General features: G+C 45.4%; 2 protein-coding genes across 2 annotated transcripts in view; both read right to left on the bottom strand.

Annotated features, from left to right (window-relative positions):
* Positions 1 to 19,441, bottom strand: part of LOC101951746 (diacylglycerol O-acyltransferase 1-like) — a 45,963-nt gene that overhangs the window by 20,224 nt on the left and 6,298 nt on the right. The window contains 6 exon segments of the mRNA XM_042852024.2: positions 646 to 771; positions 3,163 to 3,268; positions 3,769 to 3,821; positions 7,090 to 7,175; positions 8,939 to 8,979; positions 10,059 to 10,146. Coding sequence (XP_042707958.2) covers positions 646 to 771; positions 3,163 to 3,268; positions 3,769 to 3,821; positions 7,090 to 7,175; positions 8,939 to 8,979; positions 10,059 to 10,146 — 500 coding nt within the window.
* Positions 11,911 to 18,993, bottom strand: LOC135975556 (uncharacterized). The gene is made up of 2 exons (XM_065566839.1): positions 16,505 to 18,993; positions 11,911 to 15,450 (listed from the first exon to the last, which is right to left on the bottom strand). The coding sequence occupies exon 2, from the start codon at positions 15,424 to 15,426 to the stop codon at positions 14,122 to 14,124; it is 1,305 nt and encodes a 434-aa protein (XP_065422911.1). The 5' UTR covers positions 15,427 to 15,450; positions 16,505 to 18,993; the 3' UTR covers positions 11,911 to 14,121.

Genomic DNA, 19,441 nt, shown 5'->3' with positions numbered 1-19,441 from the left:
TTGTGCGTATGCGTTAATGACATAATCACATTCTATCTTTTCCATTTGCTCCCAACCAAGGGCTCAGAATGTCTTTCGGAGGCAGAGGAGAACTAGGGCTAGGAATGCTGCAGGGAAGAATGCTAGGCACAAGCGAAGGTCAGGAGAAAGTGTAGGCTGAGGAGTAAGTATGGTTGTTACTTAAGTTAACAATAAAGGCAAACCTTTGGAGGAGTGAATGTAGACATTAACCTACTGAGTGCACGCTGTTCTGAGAGCAGGGTGAGAGTCTGCCTGCCTGTTCATAAACACCGAGGCCCTGGTCCTGTTCCCACCGAATTCAGTGCTGCCAGATCTAGCCCTTATAGAACACTTTATATCTTATATCAAATATTAACGAGTGAATCCTTACAATAACCGTGTGAGATAACAGATGCCTCGATGCCACAACAAAAGCACATTGACAAATATTCTGGACAGAGAGATTTTCCGTCAACAGATGGAGAAGCTGAGACAAGGAGACTGCCAAACAAGGAATCCATGACAGAGCTAGAATGAGAACCCAAGCCCCTGGCGTTGCTCTGCTCACTTCACTGAGCCATACATAAATAGTACGTTCTTTTCGGTGCCTACTGATAGCGATAGGAGGGTTCAGAATTTGCTGACCTTGCATTCTGGAAGTTCCTCTGACTGGTCTGGGGGTTCCCTCCCTATACCAGCGATTCACCTGATAGTAGGAGAATAGTTTCAGGGCAATGATGATATACACAAACATGGTCAGCAACCCTCCAGCTAAGAAACAAGAGAGAAAATAACCTGTTGTGGTAATTCCAGGTTCAGTTTATCTTTTCTTCCCAAACACACAGACTTAGTACAACAATGTTGTCTTTGCTAATTAGATAAAGGATATCAGTCTATCTATGCAGCCTGCCTAATGCATCCATAAAATAGCTTTGCAAACTAATTCCTTCTCATTACAACGAGGTGCCCAATGACACTTGACTGCTTGAGTGTCCTTTAAATCTATACACACCTTGGGACCAATTTTCTGCTGGCACCGACTTTGACAGAGGGCCCTGGCAGCAGATACTCTGCCTAGAGAGGTTGTCACAAAGCCCACAAGAGCCAACGCAGCCCCAAAGGTGGGCAACCAGGGCCAGGGAGAGGGCATGGCAAGTCAGCCAAGAGATGTCCTGGCTCAGTACATCCCCACTGAAGCCTCTGCCAGAGAGGCTCCAAGAGACCCCTAAAGATTAAAACTGCTGGATGGCAGCAGTGGGCACACTGCCAGCTCTCCCCCACTGTGAAGCCCCACTATAGCGAAAGGGGCCTTGCTCCTACAGAGAAGCACAGCATAAACCGCACTGCCCCGGGAGGGTGGATCAATCCCTAAACCAGGCAATGCTGTGAATCAGGAGGTTGGTAACAGAAGTGACCATTGAAAAGAAAGCATATGTCAGCTTGTTACCACACAGTGATACCAGAGATACCATAGGCTCTCTCTAGATTTAGTATAGGAAATAACTGCGGTACCTGTGACTTGTTAGTAGTTAAAATGATAAAGCATGGCAGAGAAAGCCTCTTTAAATATGGTTTAATACGGTTTCCTTCTCCCTAGTGATGTAGCCATATCATATTAGTTACATCAGATGATGGTGTTACATCGTTAATCTGCACACCGCAAAACTAAGTGACACTCCAAATTTTGAGAGAGCTTCTTTATTTATTGCCACCCATCAGTTCACTTGATTGAATGAACACTATCACCCACCGCACACATTTACCCTCAAAAATCTGAATACAGATTTTTTTTTGGTTTGGTGTATTATTAAACAGAGCATGCAAGACATGACAGTGTCATGGCATACTAACAGTGTTGGGAGTTATGGGTAGGAGTTCACTTGGCTGTGACATCTGGAGTTTCCAATGATTTACTATTTGTTTCAGCAGATGGAGCTATTGCTATTGCATTACTATACATACCCAATGTGTTCAAAGCCAAAAGTACTTTTTCTGCTTGGTTATTTGTTGAAAGAATTGCCAGCTACCTCCAGGGAAATTATAAACAATATGATAGTTTAGCAAATTGGTTAACCTGCTATGTAGATTCAGTGCCCAAGTTTCAGAACTCCAGGTTCACTAGTGTGCACACAGGTAGCACTTGGAATTATCACATACGTGCATACGCAAACTGGGTGACTGCACACTCAAATGACTAGCTGTGCATTTAACTGGTCATTTGCACCACAAATTAGGCTCACTTGTATGTCCATTTGCAGGCCTCTGGGTCCCAAATTTAGGCCTTTACGTAATTCCTTCCTGTGTGTATGTAAACAGCAGCTTTCACCTTGATAATCAGCCATCTCCTTCAGCCAGATTACCTCACTGAAGTCACAATCCAGTGTTTTAAAACATCACAGGTCACTACAATGGAAGTGACCTGGTGCCAGACTGGGTCTCTGAAGGATACATTTGCCAGAATGAGCAGGTTTTTATAAAGATGACATATTTACGCACAGGTATATTGGGAAAAGGAATATAAACAAGTACACAAAAATTGAATATACATTTCCTAAAATAGATTTTAAAAATATGTCTACTTGTGGGAGCAGTGCTTTAAATTAGAATTTGGGATAAATGGCCTAATAATCTACTGTACAAGCATCTATGTATTATATGAGGCTATAGACCAACAAAGGTTTCTGTGAACATCATAAACTTTGAGAGAGGAGAACTGGGACTCCGGACTCCTCTTGGTACGCAGACTTATTATCATCATCCCTGACAGAAGCTACACACATGTACAAAGGGGCCAGGGAACAGAACACTTGGAACAGAAGGATAGAATATCTTGAAGAACTGTCTTTTTATATTCTGCATGCCAAACAAGTCAGATGAATATGCATGCACATTACTAAAAGAACTTCGAGATGTCCAAGTCAGAATTTTAATGCCTGTTGTTCTGTGGCACTGTTCAGAGACCACATGATCCTGAATTACCAAGACTGCCCTATACACTTTTAAATACTTTGTCATATTGAATTTTAAAAACAATATATTGTGGCCAGCAGCCCTTCCCGTCTCCTCCCACCTGAAGACAAACACATCTGTTGTGTGACAAACTGCACATTACATTATAGTGCTGGCCATAAGTACCTCTAGCACAAAACAAGCGTCTCTCACCTGGAGTTATGGCTTGCATTCTATAAACCATCACAGCTGGGAATGTTACCAGTAAAAGGAGGTTAACTGACTGCAACACCAAACCAATGCTTTCAGATCCACGAACCTACAAAGGATAATAATGTTATAGCATAACCAGTGATTCTTTGGCCTTAACACTGTAGTGCTTTCTAAATCAGGATGTTTTTGGTGAATTTACTGCTCATGAAAGTGCTGGACAGAAAGGAAAACTAGGAATGTTGCAAGCTTCCTCCATATACCTCTACCAAAGACCAACCATCTTAGCCTCCAAGATATATTTCAACTCCAGTCTCCGACTCAAAGACTGAGAGTTGTGCCAACTGTGTGGTAGTTTAGGACTGATAAAAAGCTAGCCAGACTGAGGCCACATAACTCATTTTACTGGTGACCAAATCTACATTTGATTCTTGATCTCCAAAGCTGAAATGCACGAGTGCATTAAACTGTGCTACTAATGTTCTTTACAATCAATAATGGCTTATGGGTATTTCACTTCTCCCAGTAGATCCGTAACAAGAAGTGTTCAGTCAGAAATATCATTTCAGAGAGCAAGCACAATGCATAGCAAACAACCAGTTCACCTACCTTTCTTAAATACCTTTCTATAAAAACTGCAGGAAGTGCAAACAAAACAGAGGCTGAAAGGAAGAAAAATAATAAAACATCAGGAAATAAATCTGTATCAAACACATCTATGGTAAGTAAGTGCACGGGTAGGACTCAACTGGTGGGCAGTGACATGTTCTACTAGAACTTTTCTGGAGATCTACAAGTTTCAGCAGAATGGAAGCTTTCATTTTTTTAAAATGATGTTTCTAGCCCTTCTGGTTGTGAATATGCTGTTCTGAATGTGATCCAACACCAAGATGACACTTCAGACAGAATGAAATCATAGCTCCCAGGGCTAAATGCTAAACTCTGCTCCACAGAAGTGGAAGGCCATAAACACACTGTGGAACAACTGGGGTTCCCTGCAAGGACAGGGACAGCATGCAGTGGAATGTGGTGTGACAGAGGTCATGTAGAAGAGTGGCATAGGGAGCAGCTACTATATGGACAGTTCTAAACTGCTCACTTAGGAAGGCATATGGGCCCCAGTTGTTATTAAAGCACATGGGCTATTGAAGTGGCTATGCAGATGCTCAGCATCAACCGGCTGGATTGGGGAAGGGAAAATGTCTTTTCCTACAACCCCTCTTAGATCTTTTGTCCAAAACTGGACTTTGCATGAAGCTGAAGGGAAAATGTAAAACAACAAGCACCATATGGTTAAAGTTTTAGTGCCATATGTGGGGAATGAGATGTGCAGTTCTCATTAATAACAAGGAGCTGAGTATCTCTTTTCCTGTGCTCTACAGTGAAAACCACCACCACCACTTAAAGCCAAAATCCACTTGAATTCCATGCTGTTTTCCACAGCATCCTGCTGGAGTGTGGGGTAATCGTATCAGATCTTTATTTTCAGAGCTGATTTAGATTTTTTAAATGATTAGCATTTTTAAAACTGCTCACTATTTCTGCGTATCTGCACTTGCTGGGAAAAAGGCAGCAAACTGCTCTGCAAATCAGGAAGGTTTAAGATATACAGCCATTCTGAAGTTAATAGGAACTGTGCATGCACAGTAGCTGCAGAATCCGATCAATTGTACTAACTACAAACCTCCTCACCTTCTGCTCCACGTGCCAGGTGCACTCCTCTGACCTGCCTTCTCTAACATTAACACAGACCAGCATAGACATTTTAAAACTCAAACAAAACCCTACCAAAACAAAGCACTCCATTGCACACACAAATCTCCCCTGGGGGAGAGAGAGAACAAGTCACATGTGATAGATGTTAGTCTTGTTGCTAAATGCACCACTTAGGCCACAACATTTTGCTGGCACTTAGGCCACAACATTTTGCTGGCATAACTATGTTGGTCAGGGGTGTGAAAAGGTGTGATCCCTGACCAAGACAGCTGTCCTGGCGAAGCCCCTATTGCAGATGTAGTTATACGAGCAAAAGTGCACTTTTGGGGGACTCGTACTTGTGACGGGTTGGATCACAGAAACCCCCTTGGGAGCTGCCACCTGATGTGCAAAAGACTACCTCTGCTCCTGTTTTCCCTGCCAGCTCAGGACTCCAGCACCCTGTCTTGCTGAGCCAGACTCTCCCATCTGCTCCAACACGGACCCAGGGTCTGAATCACTTGCCCCAAAGCTGCAAGTTTACCTGAAAACAGCTCACAGACGTGTGCTTGTCTTTAGCACTCAGATGCCCAACTCCCAATGGGGTCTAAACCCAAATAAATCCGTTTTACCCTGTATAAATCTTATGCAGAGTAAACTCATAAACTGTTCGCCCTCTATAACACTGATAGAGAGAGATCCACAGTTGTTTGCTCCCCCAGGTATTAATACATACTCTGAGTAAATTACTAAATAAAAAGTGATTTTTATTAAATACAGACAGTAGGATTTAAGTGGTTCCAAGTAGTAACAGACAGAACAAAGTAAGTCACAAGCAAAATAAAATAAAATGTGCAAGTCTATGTCTAATCAAACTGAATACAGATAATCTCACCCTCAGAGATACTTCAGTAAGCTTTTTCTCAGACTGGACACCTTCCAGGCCTGGGCACAATTCTTTCCCCTGGTACAGCTCTTGTCGCAGCTCAGGGGATAGCTAGGGGATTCTTCATGATGGCTCCTCTCTCTCCTTTGTTCTCTTCCACCCCTTTATATATCTTTTGCATAAGGCGGGAACCCTTTGTCCCTCTGGGTTTCCACCCCCCCTCACTGGAAAAGCACCAGGTTAAAGATGGATTCCAGTTCAGGTGACATGATCACATGTCACTGCAAGACTTCATTACTCACTTGCCAACACACACATATACAGGAAGACTCACAGGTAAACCCAGCCATCTGCAGACAATGGGAGTCATCAAGATTCCAAACCATCCTTAATGGCCCACACTTTACATAATTACAATAGGCCCTCAGAGTTATATTTTATATTTCTAGTTTTAGATACAAGAGTGGTACATTTATACAAATTGGATGATCACACTCAGTAGATTATAAGCTTTGTAATGATACCTTACAAGAGACCTTTTGCATGAAGCATACCCTAGTTACGTTATTTTCACTTTTTACCATATTTTTCTAAAGCTATCCCAGTTACATTATATTCACTTATTATCATATTTTTATAAAACCATATAGACTGCACAACATCACAGTACTCTCACCCTCACCCGTATTTTCCTCCGGGGCCTGAGAAAAAACATACTGTCAAAAGCGCAAATTATAAGCTACAACCATTCTAGCAGCACTTTGCCTGTATAATGCTCAGCACAGCAATACCAACAAAGCATTCCTAGTGTAGACCTGGCTTCAGACACTATGGTGATGAGGACAACAGGCTAATCAATAGAATAGAACAGAAACTCTTCCTCTCAAGTCTCTCTCCTAGAAGCTAAAATTCATGATAGGTGTAAATGGATTCAACTCTGCTTTCTCCAGTGGAGTTACAGTTTCTTATACCATTGGTGTATTTGGCCCTGAGACTTCATTGCTAAAATCCAAGTCTCAAAGCATCACTCATAATAATTGAGCTAGGTTCATCCTGGGTTTGGCATTCTCACTGAATGTGCTTTGGTTTGATTTCATTAACGCTGCTCGTAAATATGGAAATATGCAAAAAAGAGAAAACCAGAAGCTACGCTGCTTCTCCTACCAGGGATTTAAACCCTGCCAAAAATCCACATCTGGGTTTGTATGATAATAACTGGATGCTGCTTGTGATCCAGAAAAGTGCAGAGAAAATACATTTGTTATAGAAATATTTCATGGGATGGTGTTAAATTCAAAAGTGACACCATTAAGTATTCAGCAAATGATATTTGCACACTGTCATCTTACCAGCAATGAGATATACTGCTGGCCACTTATAGGGGTCTTTCAGGAAAACGGAGATTATCTTTACCGGGTCGAATAGCAGTCCATATCTGAGAGAGAAAAACAGTGAGGTGGTGCAGAAACTCTATGGTTTGATACTTAGAATCATGGATACACTTCTACCTAACTGTCAAACTCAGAAAAGATGCTTGTGTCATTTCTCCTACTCGCTCCCCCAGATCTTGAATCCCCAAACCTCTCCCAACTGTAGTTGTTCAAAACAGAGAGCATGATTCCCCCAACTTTTGAGATCGAGGACTGAAATCCGATCCCCCCATATTCTCTCTTTGCTCCAGCGGAGACACTATAATTTAACATCACCCAGGGGTTCCACCAGAGGGAGCAGTTTTAAAATGTTGGTGAGGGTTCTGCAGGAGCCTTGCAAGTGGCATGTGCCCAGAAGATGCATTAAATCAGCACACATTCCCTGGCACTCACTAGCCAGTCTTGCCCACTTGCTAGGATGCACTGACAGGTTCGGAGTCTCCTAAAGAAGTGGAGATTGTGGGCAACATGTGCTGCTTCACTCCTCTTCAGATGGACCTGTTAGTTGGTTCCCCTGGTTTACATTCCCCTTTTCCAAGGTTAATAGTTTTTTCCAAATACAGTAGAACCCTGATTTTATGAACGGCCAGTTATAGGAACCTTTTTTCTGCTGCCAAATGTGATTTCAATCCCTCAGCCAATGTTCAAGGGGCTGTACAGGTTTGAAAAGACTAAGAGATCTGGAAGCGAAGAAAGGCAGTTCCCTCAAAGAAAAATCAGGGATGCTGTATACATATACCATTCATTAAGGACACTCACTGAACAATTACTACATTCACGTATGCAGTGTACCTACTGTAATTTTCAGATTTCAATTTTATTAAATTTTCGGTTCCCAATTAGTTCATAAAATAAGGGTCCTACAATAATGCAAAATATCCTTGCTGAGCTGGTTCTGATAGTAATCATATTATACGGGCCAAATTCTCAGAGGGTGTACACTGGTGTAGATCCATTGAGTTCAATTGATTTGCACCAATTAGCCCCAGCTGAAGATCTGGTCTTACACTTCTGTAGCATCTTTCACTCCAAAGGATCCCAAAATATTTCACAAATTATGGACAAGATTCTGCCGTGGGCACCCTCCTGCGTGGAGGCTGCATAGGGTCTACGTGGCAGATGAACACATGAGGATGCTGCATGCTCTACACAATATGATTCGGGACAGCCCCTACACAGGGAGTCAGTAAAGCAAATTCTTTGCATCCTTCCCCACTCTTGGACACCAGAAGAAGGGTCCTATAACCACACAGCAGCCCAGAAATGTAGCTACTTTGGCAGTGGAAGGCAGCAATCAGGTGGACAAATGATGCACAGCATGACCGGGGGATGCCCAGGAATTTTGGTCAAGGACAGCAGGGCAAACCTGTACTCGTCTGAAACATACCATGGGATTGTTAATGTTCAGGCAGAGCAAACAGGTTTCTAAGGACTAAATTATTTAGTAAACATCATGGAACTTAACTTATCCACCACTGAAGGCTGAAGGGCTGAGTTAATCATGCTGGGATTTGAAACCATGGGTAGAGAATCTAGGTATTTTGAAATCTGAAGCTTAGACCACTATGCCGTCCTGTCCAGCAAACAATTCTGGGACACCGTCATAGTGTTCAGGGGAAAATTTGATGCAGTTGTTTCTTTTTTTGTTGTTTACTGATTAATCACAGAATGACTCTTCAGTCAATATACGCCTACTCCCCCTGCAACTAAGAATTCAAGTTCCCCAGAATTGTGAAACAATGCTTTTCTTTTTTAGTGACATACTTACCTGATGAAATTCTCCAGGCTCATGTGAACATGTGTGAGGACCTAGAGTAAAGAAATATACACAGTTCATCAGAGTTCTATGCAAAAACGCATTTAAAATATCAGCATTCAGATTGGCTGGAAACAGCTTGCCTGTAGCCTGCAAGAACTAATTTCCTTTACACAAACCAAAAAGTTGATGACAAATGCATTCTTTTGGCTTCCTTTAATTAGAATAAGCCAGAGTAGCTCAGAAGAAGCTGATGGGTCCATTCAGAATAGTCAAGTTTATGTAAGAGAATAGCCTCTTTTTTCCCAAACTGATCACCAACTCCAATTTCTTACATTTCTTGATGACATTTGTTTTATTCTGCTTGAAAAAAACCCACAATCTATTCAACAGATCCCAGGGAAGACAACAGATCTTTTTCTTCTCTCCTAAGGTGGAAGTCAGGAGTCACTCCCCATAATGGAGTTACATCTGTGCATAGCTGGTGTGAGAAGAGAATCAGTTACAAGAAGCCTACTGTGCGAGGTGACAAATTTCAGGGAGGGAGGATGTTAAACCCTAATGATGAAAATGGAGGAAAGGACTGATTGCTTTGCTCAGTTGGCTGAGCAAGGCTTGCTTTCCCTCTCTAGGAAGAAGAGAAGTCCTCTCTCTAAAACAAACAAAACACAGTCTGGCTCTCCATGGCATTACACCAGATTTACACCCACAAAATTCCATTGACTTCAGGGGTCTGAAACTGTGGGGAATCACACTGATTCACTGGGATCTACTAGAGAAATATGCTGACCCAACAGGGCTTCATGTTGTATCAACCTCTCCCTAAAGGAAAAATGCATTTCCCCACCATTTCCCCACAATTCTAAGCTGCAGGTACTTGCAAAGAGTTAGTAATATACATAAAGGAACACAAAGAGAATGGAAAGTTACTGACTTGGTACAACAAAGAAGTGACAGCTGCTGGCTCTAAATTTAGGAGCTGAGACAAGAAATACCAAACATTTTTGTAAGTATTACCAAGTAAATCATGAAAGGTTTAATCTATTCAGCGCCTCCCTGTAAGGGTTTAAAGTCAGAAACACTAATCAAACATCTATTATCGGTCTACGTTACTTGGTGATTTTCCACTTACCAATAGGACTACAGACCAGTTAAAAATGCCTTGAAAATTGTTGAATCCACTCCCATACGATAATAGGGATTCACACAACGTATGACAGCTAAGGGGAAAAAAACGAAGAATGACTGTAATGCTTCCATTTTCATTTTTATTGAAAATGTAGTTTTCAATAGAAACGGTAGTATCTGAAAGACAAATATATTCTCACTTTAATTTTCCTCTTCAGTGGCTTCTTAGAAAACTTTGAAATTAAGAGCTTGTCTACATGAACAGTTAGTTCGTGGCACGGTGGATTGGGTGTAAATCTACCCTGTTCTAGCCTCCTACATGCTAAGCATCCATGTGGACCCTGCTGATGTCCGCTAACATTTCGGTTGTGCAGTATGCTGCGTTGAAACAGGAGTAGATTAAAGTGTACTGGGGAAATCTTAGTGCATAGTAGCAGGGTCCACACGGACACTTAGTGCACGGCAGGCTAGTGCAGAGTAGATTTATACCCGACTTGCCATGAACTACACAGAATATCCGGGCTGGAAGGGACCTCAGGCGGTATCTAGTCCAACCCCCTGCTCAAAGCAGAACCAACCCCAACTAAATCATCCCAGCCAGGGCTTTGTCAAGCTGGGCCTTAAAAACCTCTAAGGATGGAGATTCCACCACCTCCCTAGGTAACGCATTCCAGTGCTTCACCACCCTCCTAGTGAAATAGTGTTTCCTAATAGCCAACCTAGACCTCCCCCACTGCAACTTGAGACCACTGCTCCTTGTTCTGTCATCTGCCACCACTGAGAACAGCCGAGTTTCATCCTCTTTGGAACCCCCCTTCAGGTAGTTGAAGGCTGCTATCAAATCCCCCCTCACTCTTCTCTTCTGCAGACTAAACAAGCCCACTTTCCTCAGCTTCTCCTCATAAGTCATGTGTCCCAGCCCCCTAATCATTTTCATTGCCCTCCGCTGGACTCTCTCCAATTTGTCCACATCCCTTCTGTAGTGGGTGGACCAAAAATGGACGCAATACTCCAGGTGTGGCCTCACCAGTGCTGAATAGAGGGGAATAATCACTTCCCTCGATCTGCTGGCAATGTGCCTACTAATACAGCCCAATATGCCATTAGCCTTCTTGGCAACAAGGGCACACTGGTGACTCATATCCAGCTTCTCATCCACTGTAATCCCCAGGTCTTTTTTTGCAGAATTGCTGCTTAGCCAGTCAGTCCCCAGCCTGTAGTGATGCATGGAATTCTTCCTTCCTATGTAGGCAAGTCCTAATCTTATAGGCCAACCGTAGAAAGCAGTAATGTCATAGGGTGGTAGTGTGGCCTAGAAGACCCCACACTAGACTAGAATTCAGAAGACCTGGTTTGTTTCACTAGCTGTAAAATGTGTTCCTCCTTTGTCAGGGAAAAGTGCTTGGAGATCTAGGGGATGACAAGTCTTAGGCCTGGTCTACACTACGAGTTTAGGTCGACTTTAGCAGCGCTAAATCGAATTAAGACTTGACACATCCACACAACGAAGCCCTTTCTTTCGACTTAAAGGGCCTTTTAAACCGGTTTCTTTACTCCACCTCCAACGAGGGGATTAGCGCTAAAATCAGCCTTTGTGGGTCGGATTTGGGGTAGTGTGGAAGGAATTCGACGTTATTGGCCTCCGGGAGCTATCCCACAGTGCTTCATTGTGACCGCTCTGGACAGCGCTCTCAACTCAGATGCACTGACCAGGTAGACAGGAAAAGCCCCGCGAACTTTTGAATTTCATTTCCTGTTTGCCCAGCATGGAGAGCACAGGTGACCACGCAGAGCTCATCAGCACAGGTAACCGTGATGGAGTCTCAGGATCACAAAAGAGCTCCAGCATGGACCGAACGGGAGGTATGGGATCTGCTCGCCATATGGGGAGATGAATCAGTGCTAGCTGAACTCCGTAGCAGTAAACAAAATGGCAAAATATTAGAAAAAGTCTCAAAGGCCATGAAGGACAGAGGCCATAACAGGGATGCACAGCAGTGCCGCGTGAAAATTAAGGAGCTAAGGCAAGCCTACCACAAAGCCAGAGAGGCAAACGGAAGGTCTGGGGCAGAGCCGCAAACATGCCGCTTCTACACGGAGCTGCATGCCATTCTAGGGGGTGCAGCCACCACTACCCCAACCGTGTGCTTTGACTCCATCAATGGAGAATCACATAACAGGAAAGCGGGTTCGGGATACGTGGAAGATGATGATGATGATGAAGACAATGAAGATAGCTCACAGCAAGGAAGCGGAGAAACCGGTTTCCCCAACAGCCAGGATATGTTTATCACCCTGGACGTGGAACCAGTAACCCCTGAACTCACCCAAGACGTGCTCCCAGATCCTGAGGACACACAAGGGACCTCTGGTGAGTGTACCTTTGTAAATATTACACATGGTTTAAAAGCGTGTTTAATGATTAATGATTAATTTGCCCTGGCAATCGCGGCCAGTACAGCTACTGGAAAAGTCTGTTAACGTGTATGGGGATGGAGCGGAAATCCTCCAGGGACATCTCCAGAAAGCTCTCCTTCATGTACTCCCAAAGCCTTTGCAAAAGGTTTCTGGGGAGGGCTGCCTTATCCCGTCCGCCATGGTAGGACACTTTACCACGCCAGGCCAGTAGCATGTAGTCTGGAATCATTGCACAACAAAGCATGGCAGCATATGGTCCCGGTGTTTGCTGGCATGCAGACAACATCCATTCCTTATCTCTCTTTGTTATCCTCAGGATAGTGATATCATTCATGGTCACCTGGTTGAAATGGGGTGATTTTATTAAGGGGACATTCAGAGGTACCTATTCCTGCTCGGCTGAACAGAAATGTTCCCCGCTGTTAGCCACGTGGTGGGGGGGGAGGGGTGAAGTGATCATCCCAGAGAATTGGGTGTGTGTGTGTGGGGGGGGAGTAGTTGGGTTTGTGCTGCATGTTAACCTGGAAACCGCAGCCCCTCCTTTTACATTGCAAACCCATTTTAAATGGCCAACCCAACAGGTCCTTGGTATGGGAAATGAGGGCGCTGCTGTTTGAAACCATTCCTACATATTATGAAGGTTAAAAAAGCCAAAAGACTGTGGCTTACCATGGCTGCCTGCAAGCCGAATTCTGTTGCCTGGCACTGCGTGAGTGATCTCTCACACCAAACCGGCAGGCCCTCAATATAAGAGGAAAAATGCGACCTTGTAACGAAAGCACATGTGCTGTGTAATGTGAACAGCAAAATTTAACGTGAAAGAGTGTACCCATTGTTCTCTAAAATGTGTCTTTTTTAACCACCTCTCCCTTCTCCTCCACCAGCTGCAAATGTTTCTCCTTCACAGAGGCTAGTGAAGATTAGAAGGAGAAAACGGTGGACTCGGGATGATATGTTCTCGGAGCTCCAGATGTCCTCCCACGCTGACAGAGCACAGCAGAATGCGTGGAGGCAGTCAATGTCAGAGTGCAAAAAAGCACAATATGAACGAGAAGAGAGGTGTCAGGCTGAAGAGAGCAAGTGGCGGGCTGAAGAGGATAGGTGGCGTCAGCTTGCTGACAGAAGGCAAGAGTCGATGCTCCGGCTGCTGGAGCATCAAACTGATACGCTCCAGCGTATGGTTGAGCTGCAGGAAAGGCAGCAGGAGCAGAGACCGCCGCTACAGCCCCTGTGTAACCAACGGCCCTCCTCCCCAAGTTCCATAGCCTCCTCACCCAGACGCCCAAGAACGCGGTGGGGGGGCCTCCGGCCACCCAGACACTCCACCCCAGATGATTGCCCAAGCATCAGAAGGCTGGCCTTCAATAAGAGTTAAAGTTTTAAAGTTTTAAACTGCAGTGTGTCCTTGTCCTTCCCTCCTCCCCCACCCCACCCAGCGCTTCCCTCCTCCCCCACCCCTCCCGGGCTACCTTGGCAGTTATCCCCCTAATTATGTGATGAATTAATAAAGAATTCATGAATGTGAAGTAACAATGACTTTATTGCCTCTGCAAGCGGTGCTCGAAGGGGAGAGGGGAGGGTGGTTAGCTTACAGGGAAGTAGAGTGAACCGGGGGGGCGGGGTTCATCAAGGAGAAACAAACAGAAGTTTCACACCGTAGCCTGGCCAGTCACAAAACTCGTTTTCAAAGCTTCTCTGATGCGCACCGCGCCCTGCTGTACTCTTCTAACCGCCCTGGTGTCTGGCTGTGCGTAATCAGCGGCCAGGCGTTTTGCCTCAACCTCCCACCCCGCCATAAATGTCTCCCCCTTACTCTCACAGATATTGTGGAGCGCACAGCAAGCAGCAATAACAATGGGGATATTCTTTTCGCTGAGGTCCGAGCGAGTCAGTAAGCTGCGCCAGCGCGCTTTTAAACATCCAAATGCACATTCCACCACCATTCGGCACTTGCTCAGCCTATAGTTGAACAGGTCCTGACTACTGTCCAGGCTGTCTGTGTACGGCTTCATGAGCCATGGCATTAAGGGGTAGGCTGGGTCCCCAAGGATAATGATGGGCATTTCAACATCCCCAACGGTTATTTTCTGGTCCGGGAAGAAAGTCCCTTCCTCTAGCTTTTGAAACAGACCAGAGTTCCTGAAGACGTGAGCATCATGTACCTTTCCCGGCCATCCCACATTGATGTTACTGAAATGTCCCTTGTGATCCACCAGGGCTTGCAGCAGCATTGAAAAGTACCCCTTGCGGTTTATGTACTCGGTGGCTTGGTGCTCCGGTGACAAGATAGGGATATGGGTTTCGTCTATCGCCCCACCACAGTTTGGGAATCCCATTGCAGCAAAGCCATCCACTATGACCTGCACGTTTCTCAGAGTCACTACCCTTGATATCAGCAGGTCTTTGATTGCGTTGGCTACTTGGATCACAGCAGCCCCCACAGTAGATTTGCCCACTCCAAATTGATTCCCGACTGACCGGTAGCTGTCTGGCGTTGCAAGCTTCCACAGGGCTATCACCACTTGCTTCTCAACTGTGAGGGCTGCTCTCATCCTGGTATTCTGGCACTTCAGGGCAGGGGAAAGCAAGTCACAAAGTTCCATGAAAGTGCCCTTATGCATGCGAAAGTTTCGCAACCACTGGGAATCGTCCCACACCTGCAACACGATGCAGTCCCACCAGTCTCTGCTTGTTTCCCGGGCCCAGAATCGGTGTTCCACGCCATGAACCTGCCCCAGTAACACCATGATTTGCACATTGCTGGGGCCTGTACTTTGTGAGAGGTCTATGTCCATGTCAATTTCCTCATCACTCTCGTCGCCGCGCTGCAATCGCTGCAATTGCCTCCTCGCCTGGTTTTGCTTTGGCATGTTCTGGCTCTGCATATACTCCAGGACAATGCGCGTGGTGTTCATAGTGCTCATAATTGCCGCGGTGATCTGAGTGGGCTCCATGATCCCAGTGCTATGGCGTCTGGGCTGAAAAAAGGCGCAAACTATTGTCTGACGGAGGGAGGGAGAGAGGGAGGGAGGGGCAAGTGACGACATGGCTTACAGGTACAGGAAATTAAAATCAACAAAGGTGGCTGTGCATCAGGGAGAAACACAAACAACTGTCACACAGAATGGCCCCCCCCAAAGATTGAACTCAAAACCCTGGGTTTAGCAGGCCATTGATTTCACGGAGAGAGGGGGAAGCAAATGAATACAGAACAAATCTGGTCCATCTATTTTTTACAACTTAAGCTGGCAGCAGACGGTGCAGCATGACTGATAGCCATGGGCATCTTCTGGGTGCTTGGCAGAAAATGATGTACTACGACTGCTAGCCATCATCGTCAAGATGGTTCAATAGGCCAGGAGACAAAACATGTCTTCCCATGTGCCTCTGACTGAACTCACTGAGGAGTATGACGACAACGGATACCAGTCGTAATACACCATCCACTGCCAAAAGGCAAGGAGCTGCTGCTGTGTAGCAATGCAGCCCCGCGTCTGCCAGCACCCAGATAGCTGATGAGGGCTATCAGTCATACTGCACTGTCTACTGCCAAAAGGCAATTAGCTGCTGCTGTGTAGCAATGCAGTACCACGTCTGCCGGCACCCAGATGACATATGGTGACGGTGAGCTGAGCTGAGCTGAGCTGAGCGGGCTCCATGCTTGCTGTGGTATGTTGTCTGCACAGGTAACCCAGGTAAAAAGGCGCGAATCGATTGTCTGCCATTGCTCTGACGGAGGGGGAGGGGCCTGACGACATACCCAGAACCCCCGCGACACTGTTTTTGCATCATCAGGCATTGGGATCTCAACCCAGAATTCCAATGGGCGGCGGAGACTGCGGGAATTGTAGGATAGCTACCCACAGTGCAACGCTCCGGAAGTCAACGCTAGCCTCGGTACTGTGGACATGGTCCACCGACTTAATGCACTTAGAGCATTTTATGTGGGGACACACACAATCGACTGTATAAAACCGATTTCTATAAAACCAGCTTCTATAAATTCGACCTAATTTAATAGTGTAGACGTACCCTGAATCATTATTAATGGACCTTGCAGGTGTCCAGAAAGCAGCAGAAAGGCTGTTATTCTCACCCAGGCTTCAGCAGTGACTCCTAGTCTTGCTTTCTTCTTTTTCTCCAAGAAATGAAGTAGCTGCTAAATTGCTCAAGGAGGGACAGATTCTGCAATGTTTATTCATGCGAAGCAGCACTCACTCCCACAGGTAATCCCACGGAAGCCAATGGAACTACTTCCACAAGTACTGTCAGTCCTACTCAACATATGGGTTGCAAAATCTGGCACGGAGGATACAATATGTCTGGTCGCTACAAGTATGCTACCCCCATCATAGCCCAAGGCTGAATAAGAAACACAAATTGTTCCTATCAACAAATGTTCCAGTAAGGAAAGAAATGGGTTTAACCAATATTTGGAACAGTTTCAGGTTGAAGGATAATGACAGTAACTTATAACTTCAAAGCACCCATGACAAACACTAAGGCCCTGATCTTCAAAACTGTGCATGCCTAAGGCTACGTTTTAGTCACAGGTATTTTTAGTAAAAGTCATGGACAGGTCACAGACAGTAAACAAAAATTCACGGCCCGTGACCTGTCCAGGACCCGACTAAATCTTGGGAGTGCCGTGGGTGCTTGTGGAGGAGGGGTGCCCGGGGGGCGGGCTGCAGGTGCCCGGGGGGGCTGCTCGGGGGGCACCGTGGATGCTGGGGGGGTGGCCCAGGGGGCGCCATAGGTGCATGGGGGGGCAGCCCGGGGAGTCCTGCGGGTGCTGTGGGGGAAGAAGCCTCAGGGGTGCTGTGGGAGCGGTGCCTGTGGACGGAGGCAGCACAGAGCTAGGAGCTGAGGGAGGGACCTGTTGCCGCTTCCAGGGAGCTCCCCCTTCCCCCCAAGTAAGCGCCACCCAGAGCCCTCACCCCCTCCCGCGTCCCAGCCCCCTCCAACTCCCAAACTCCTCCTGCTGCTGCTGGGAGACGGGGGGGCCCAAGACTTCCCCAGCAGTGGCCAGTGCAACTGGCCCAGGAGCTGCCTGAGCTCCTCGGGCAGCCCTAGAGCCAGCTGCATGGGCCGCTGCAGAAGTCACGGAGGTCATGAAAAGTCACGGAATCTGTGACTTCCGTGACCTCCACGACAAACTTGCAGCCTTATGCATACCCCTAACAGACATGAGCATTACCTGTGCACACAATGACCCCTATTCCATGCATTATGATAGAGGGTGAAATCCTGGCCTGGAGATTTGGGATTCCAAGATCTTGGGGATATAGATTAATACCAAGAGAAATGGGATACTGCCTGCTTTTCCCCCAGTTTCACTACCATAAGCTCAGGTGATTCAGTTTGCCCCATAACAGCCAGTATTTACTGCTGCAATACTTTACTCCCCTCTTCAGTGGGGCATCATTTCTCATTTATAACCTTTATGGTAAGATAGACTTTCACCTTCTCTGTTTTCTGTGTCCTATCCTCTTGATTCCCCATGGAAGGGGAAACTATACAAAACATGACCCGGCAGCTGAATTCCAACATTTCTTACAACGCATACAGAGACACAATTCTCAGGCCTGGTCTATACTTAACAGTTAGGTTCACATACCTGTGGTGCTCAGGGGTGTGAAAAATTCACATTGCTATGCCAACCTAACCGACAGTGTAGACATGTCTAGGATGACGGAAACATTCTTCCATTGACCTAGCTACTGCCACTGGGAGAGGTAGATTACCTAAAGCAATGAAAAAAACTAGGGCTGTCGATTAATCGCAGTTAACTCACGCAATGAACTCCAAAAAATTCATTGCGATAAAAAAAATTCAATGCGATTAAGCGCAGTTTTAATCGCACTGTTAAACAAAAGAATACCAATTGAAAGGTATTAAATATTTTGGATGTTTTTCTACATTTTCAAATATATTGATTTCAATTACAACATAGAATACAAAGTGTACAGTGCTCACTTTATATTATTTTTATTACAAATATTTGCACTGTAAAAATGATAAACAAAAGAAATATTTTTCAATTCACCTCATAGACGTACCGTAGTGCAATCTCTTTATCATGAAAATGCAACTTACAAATGTAGATTTTTTTTGTTACATAACTGCACTCAGAAACAAAACAATGTAAAACTTTAGCGCCTACAAGTACATTCAGTCGTACTTCTTGTTCAGCCAATCGCTAAGGGTACGTCTTCACTACCCGCCGTATGGGCGGGTAGCAATCGATTTATCCAGGATTGATATATTGCGTCTCGTTAAGACGCGATATATCGATCCCCGAACGTGCTCACCGTCGACTCCAGAACTCCACCAGAGCGAGCAGCAGTAGCGCAGTCAACGGGGGAGCCGCGGCCGTCGATCCCGCGCCGTGTGGACCCCAGGTAATTCGATCCAAGATACTTCGACTTCAGCTACGCTATTCGCGTAGCTGAAGTTGCGTATCTTGGATCGATCACCCCCCGTACCCCCCCAGTGTAGACCAGCCCTAAGAGAAACAAGTTTGTTTACGTTTATGGGAGATAATGCTGCCCGCTTCTTATTTACAACGTCACCTGACAGTGAGAACAAGCATTTGCATGGCACTTTTGTAGCTGGCATTGCAAGGTATTGACATGCCAGATATGCTAAACATTCGTATGCCCCTTCATGCTTTGGCCACCATTCCAGAGGACATGCTTCCATACTGATGACACTTCTTAAAAAAATAATGCATTAGTTAAATTTGTGCCTGAACTCCTTGGGGGAGAATTGTATGTCTCCTGCTCTGTGTTTTATCTGCATTATGCCACATATTTCAAGTTATAGCAGTCTCGGATGATGACCCAGCATGTTGTTCGTTTTAAGAACACTTTCACTGCAGATTTGACAAAACACAAAGAAATGTAAGATTTCTACAGATAGCTACAGCACTTGACTCAAGATTTAAGAATTTGAAGTGCCTTCCAAAAT

The sequence above is a fragment of the Chrysemys picta genome, chromosome 14 (assembly GCF_011386835.1).
Source record: "Chrysemys picta bellii isolate R12L10 chromosome 14, ASM1138683v2, whole genome shotgun sequence".
Lineage (NCBI taxonomy): Eukaryota > Metazoa > Chordata > Testudines > Emydidae > Chrysemys > Chrysemys picta.
This window is presented reverse-complemented; position numbering and strand designations above follow the sequence as displayed.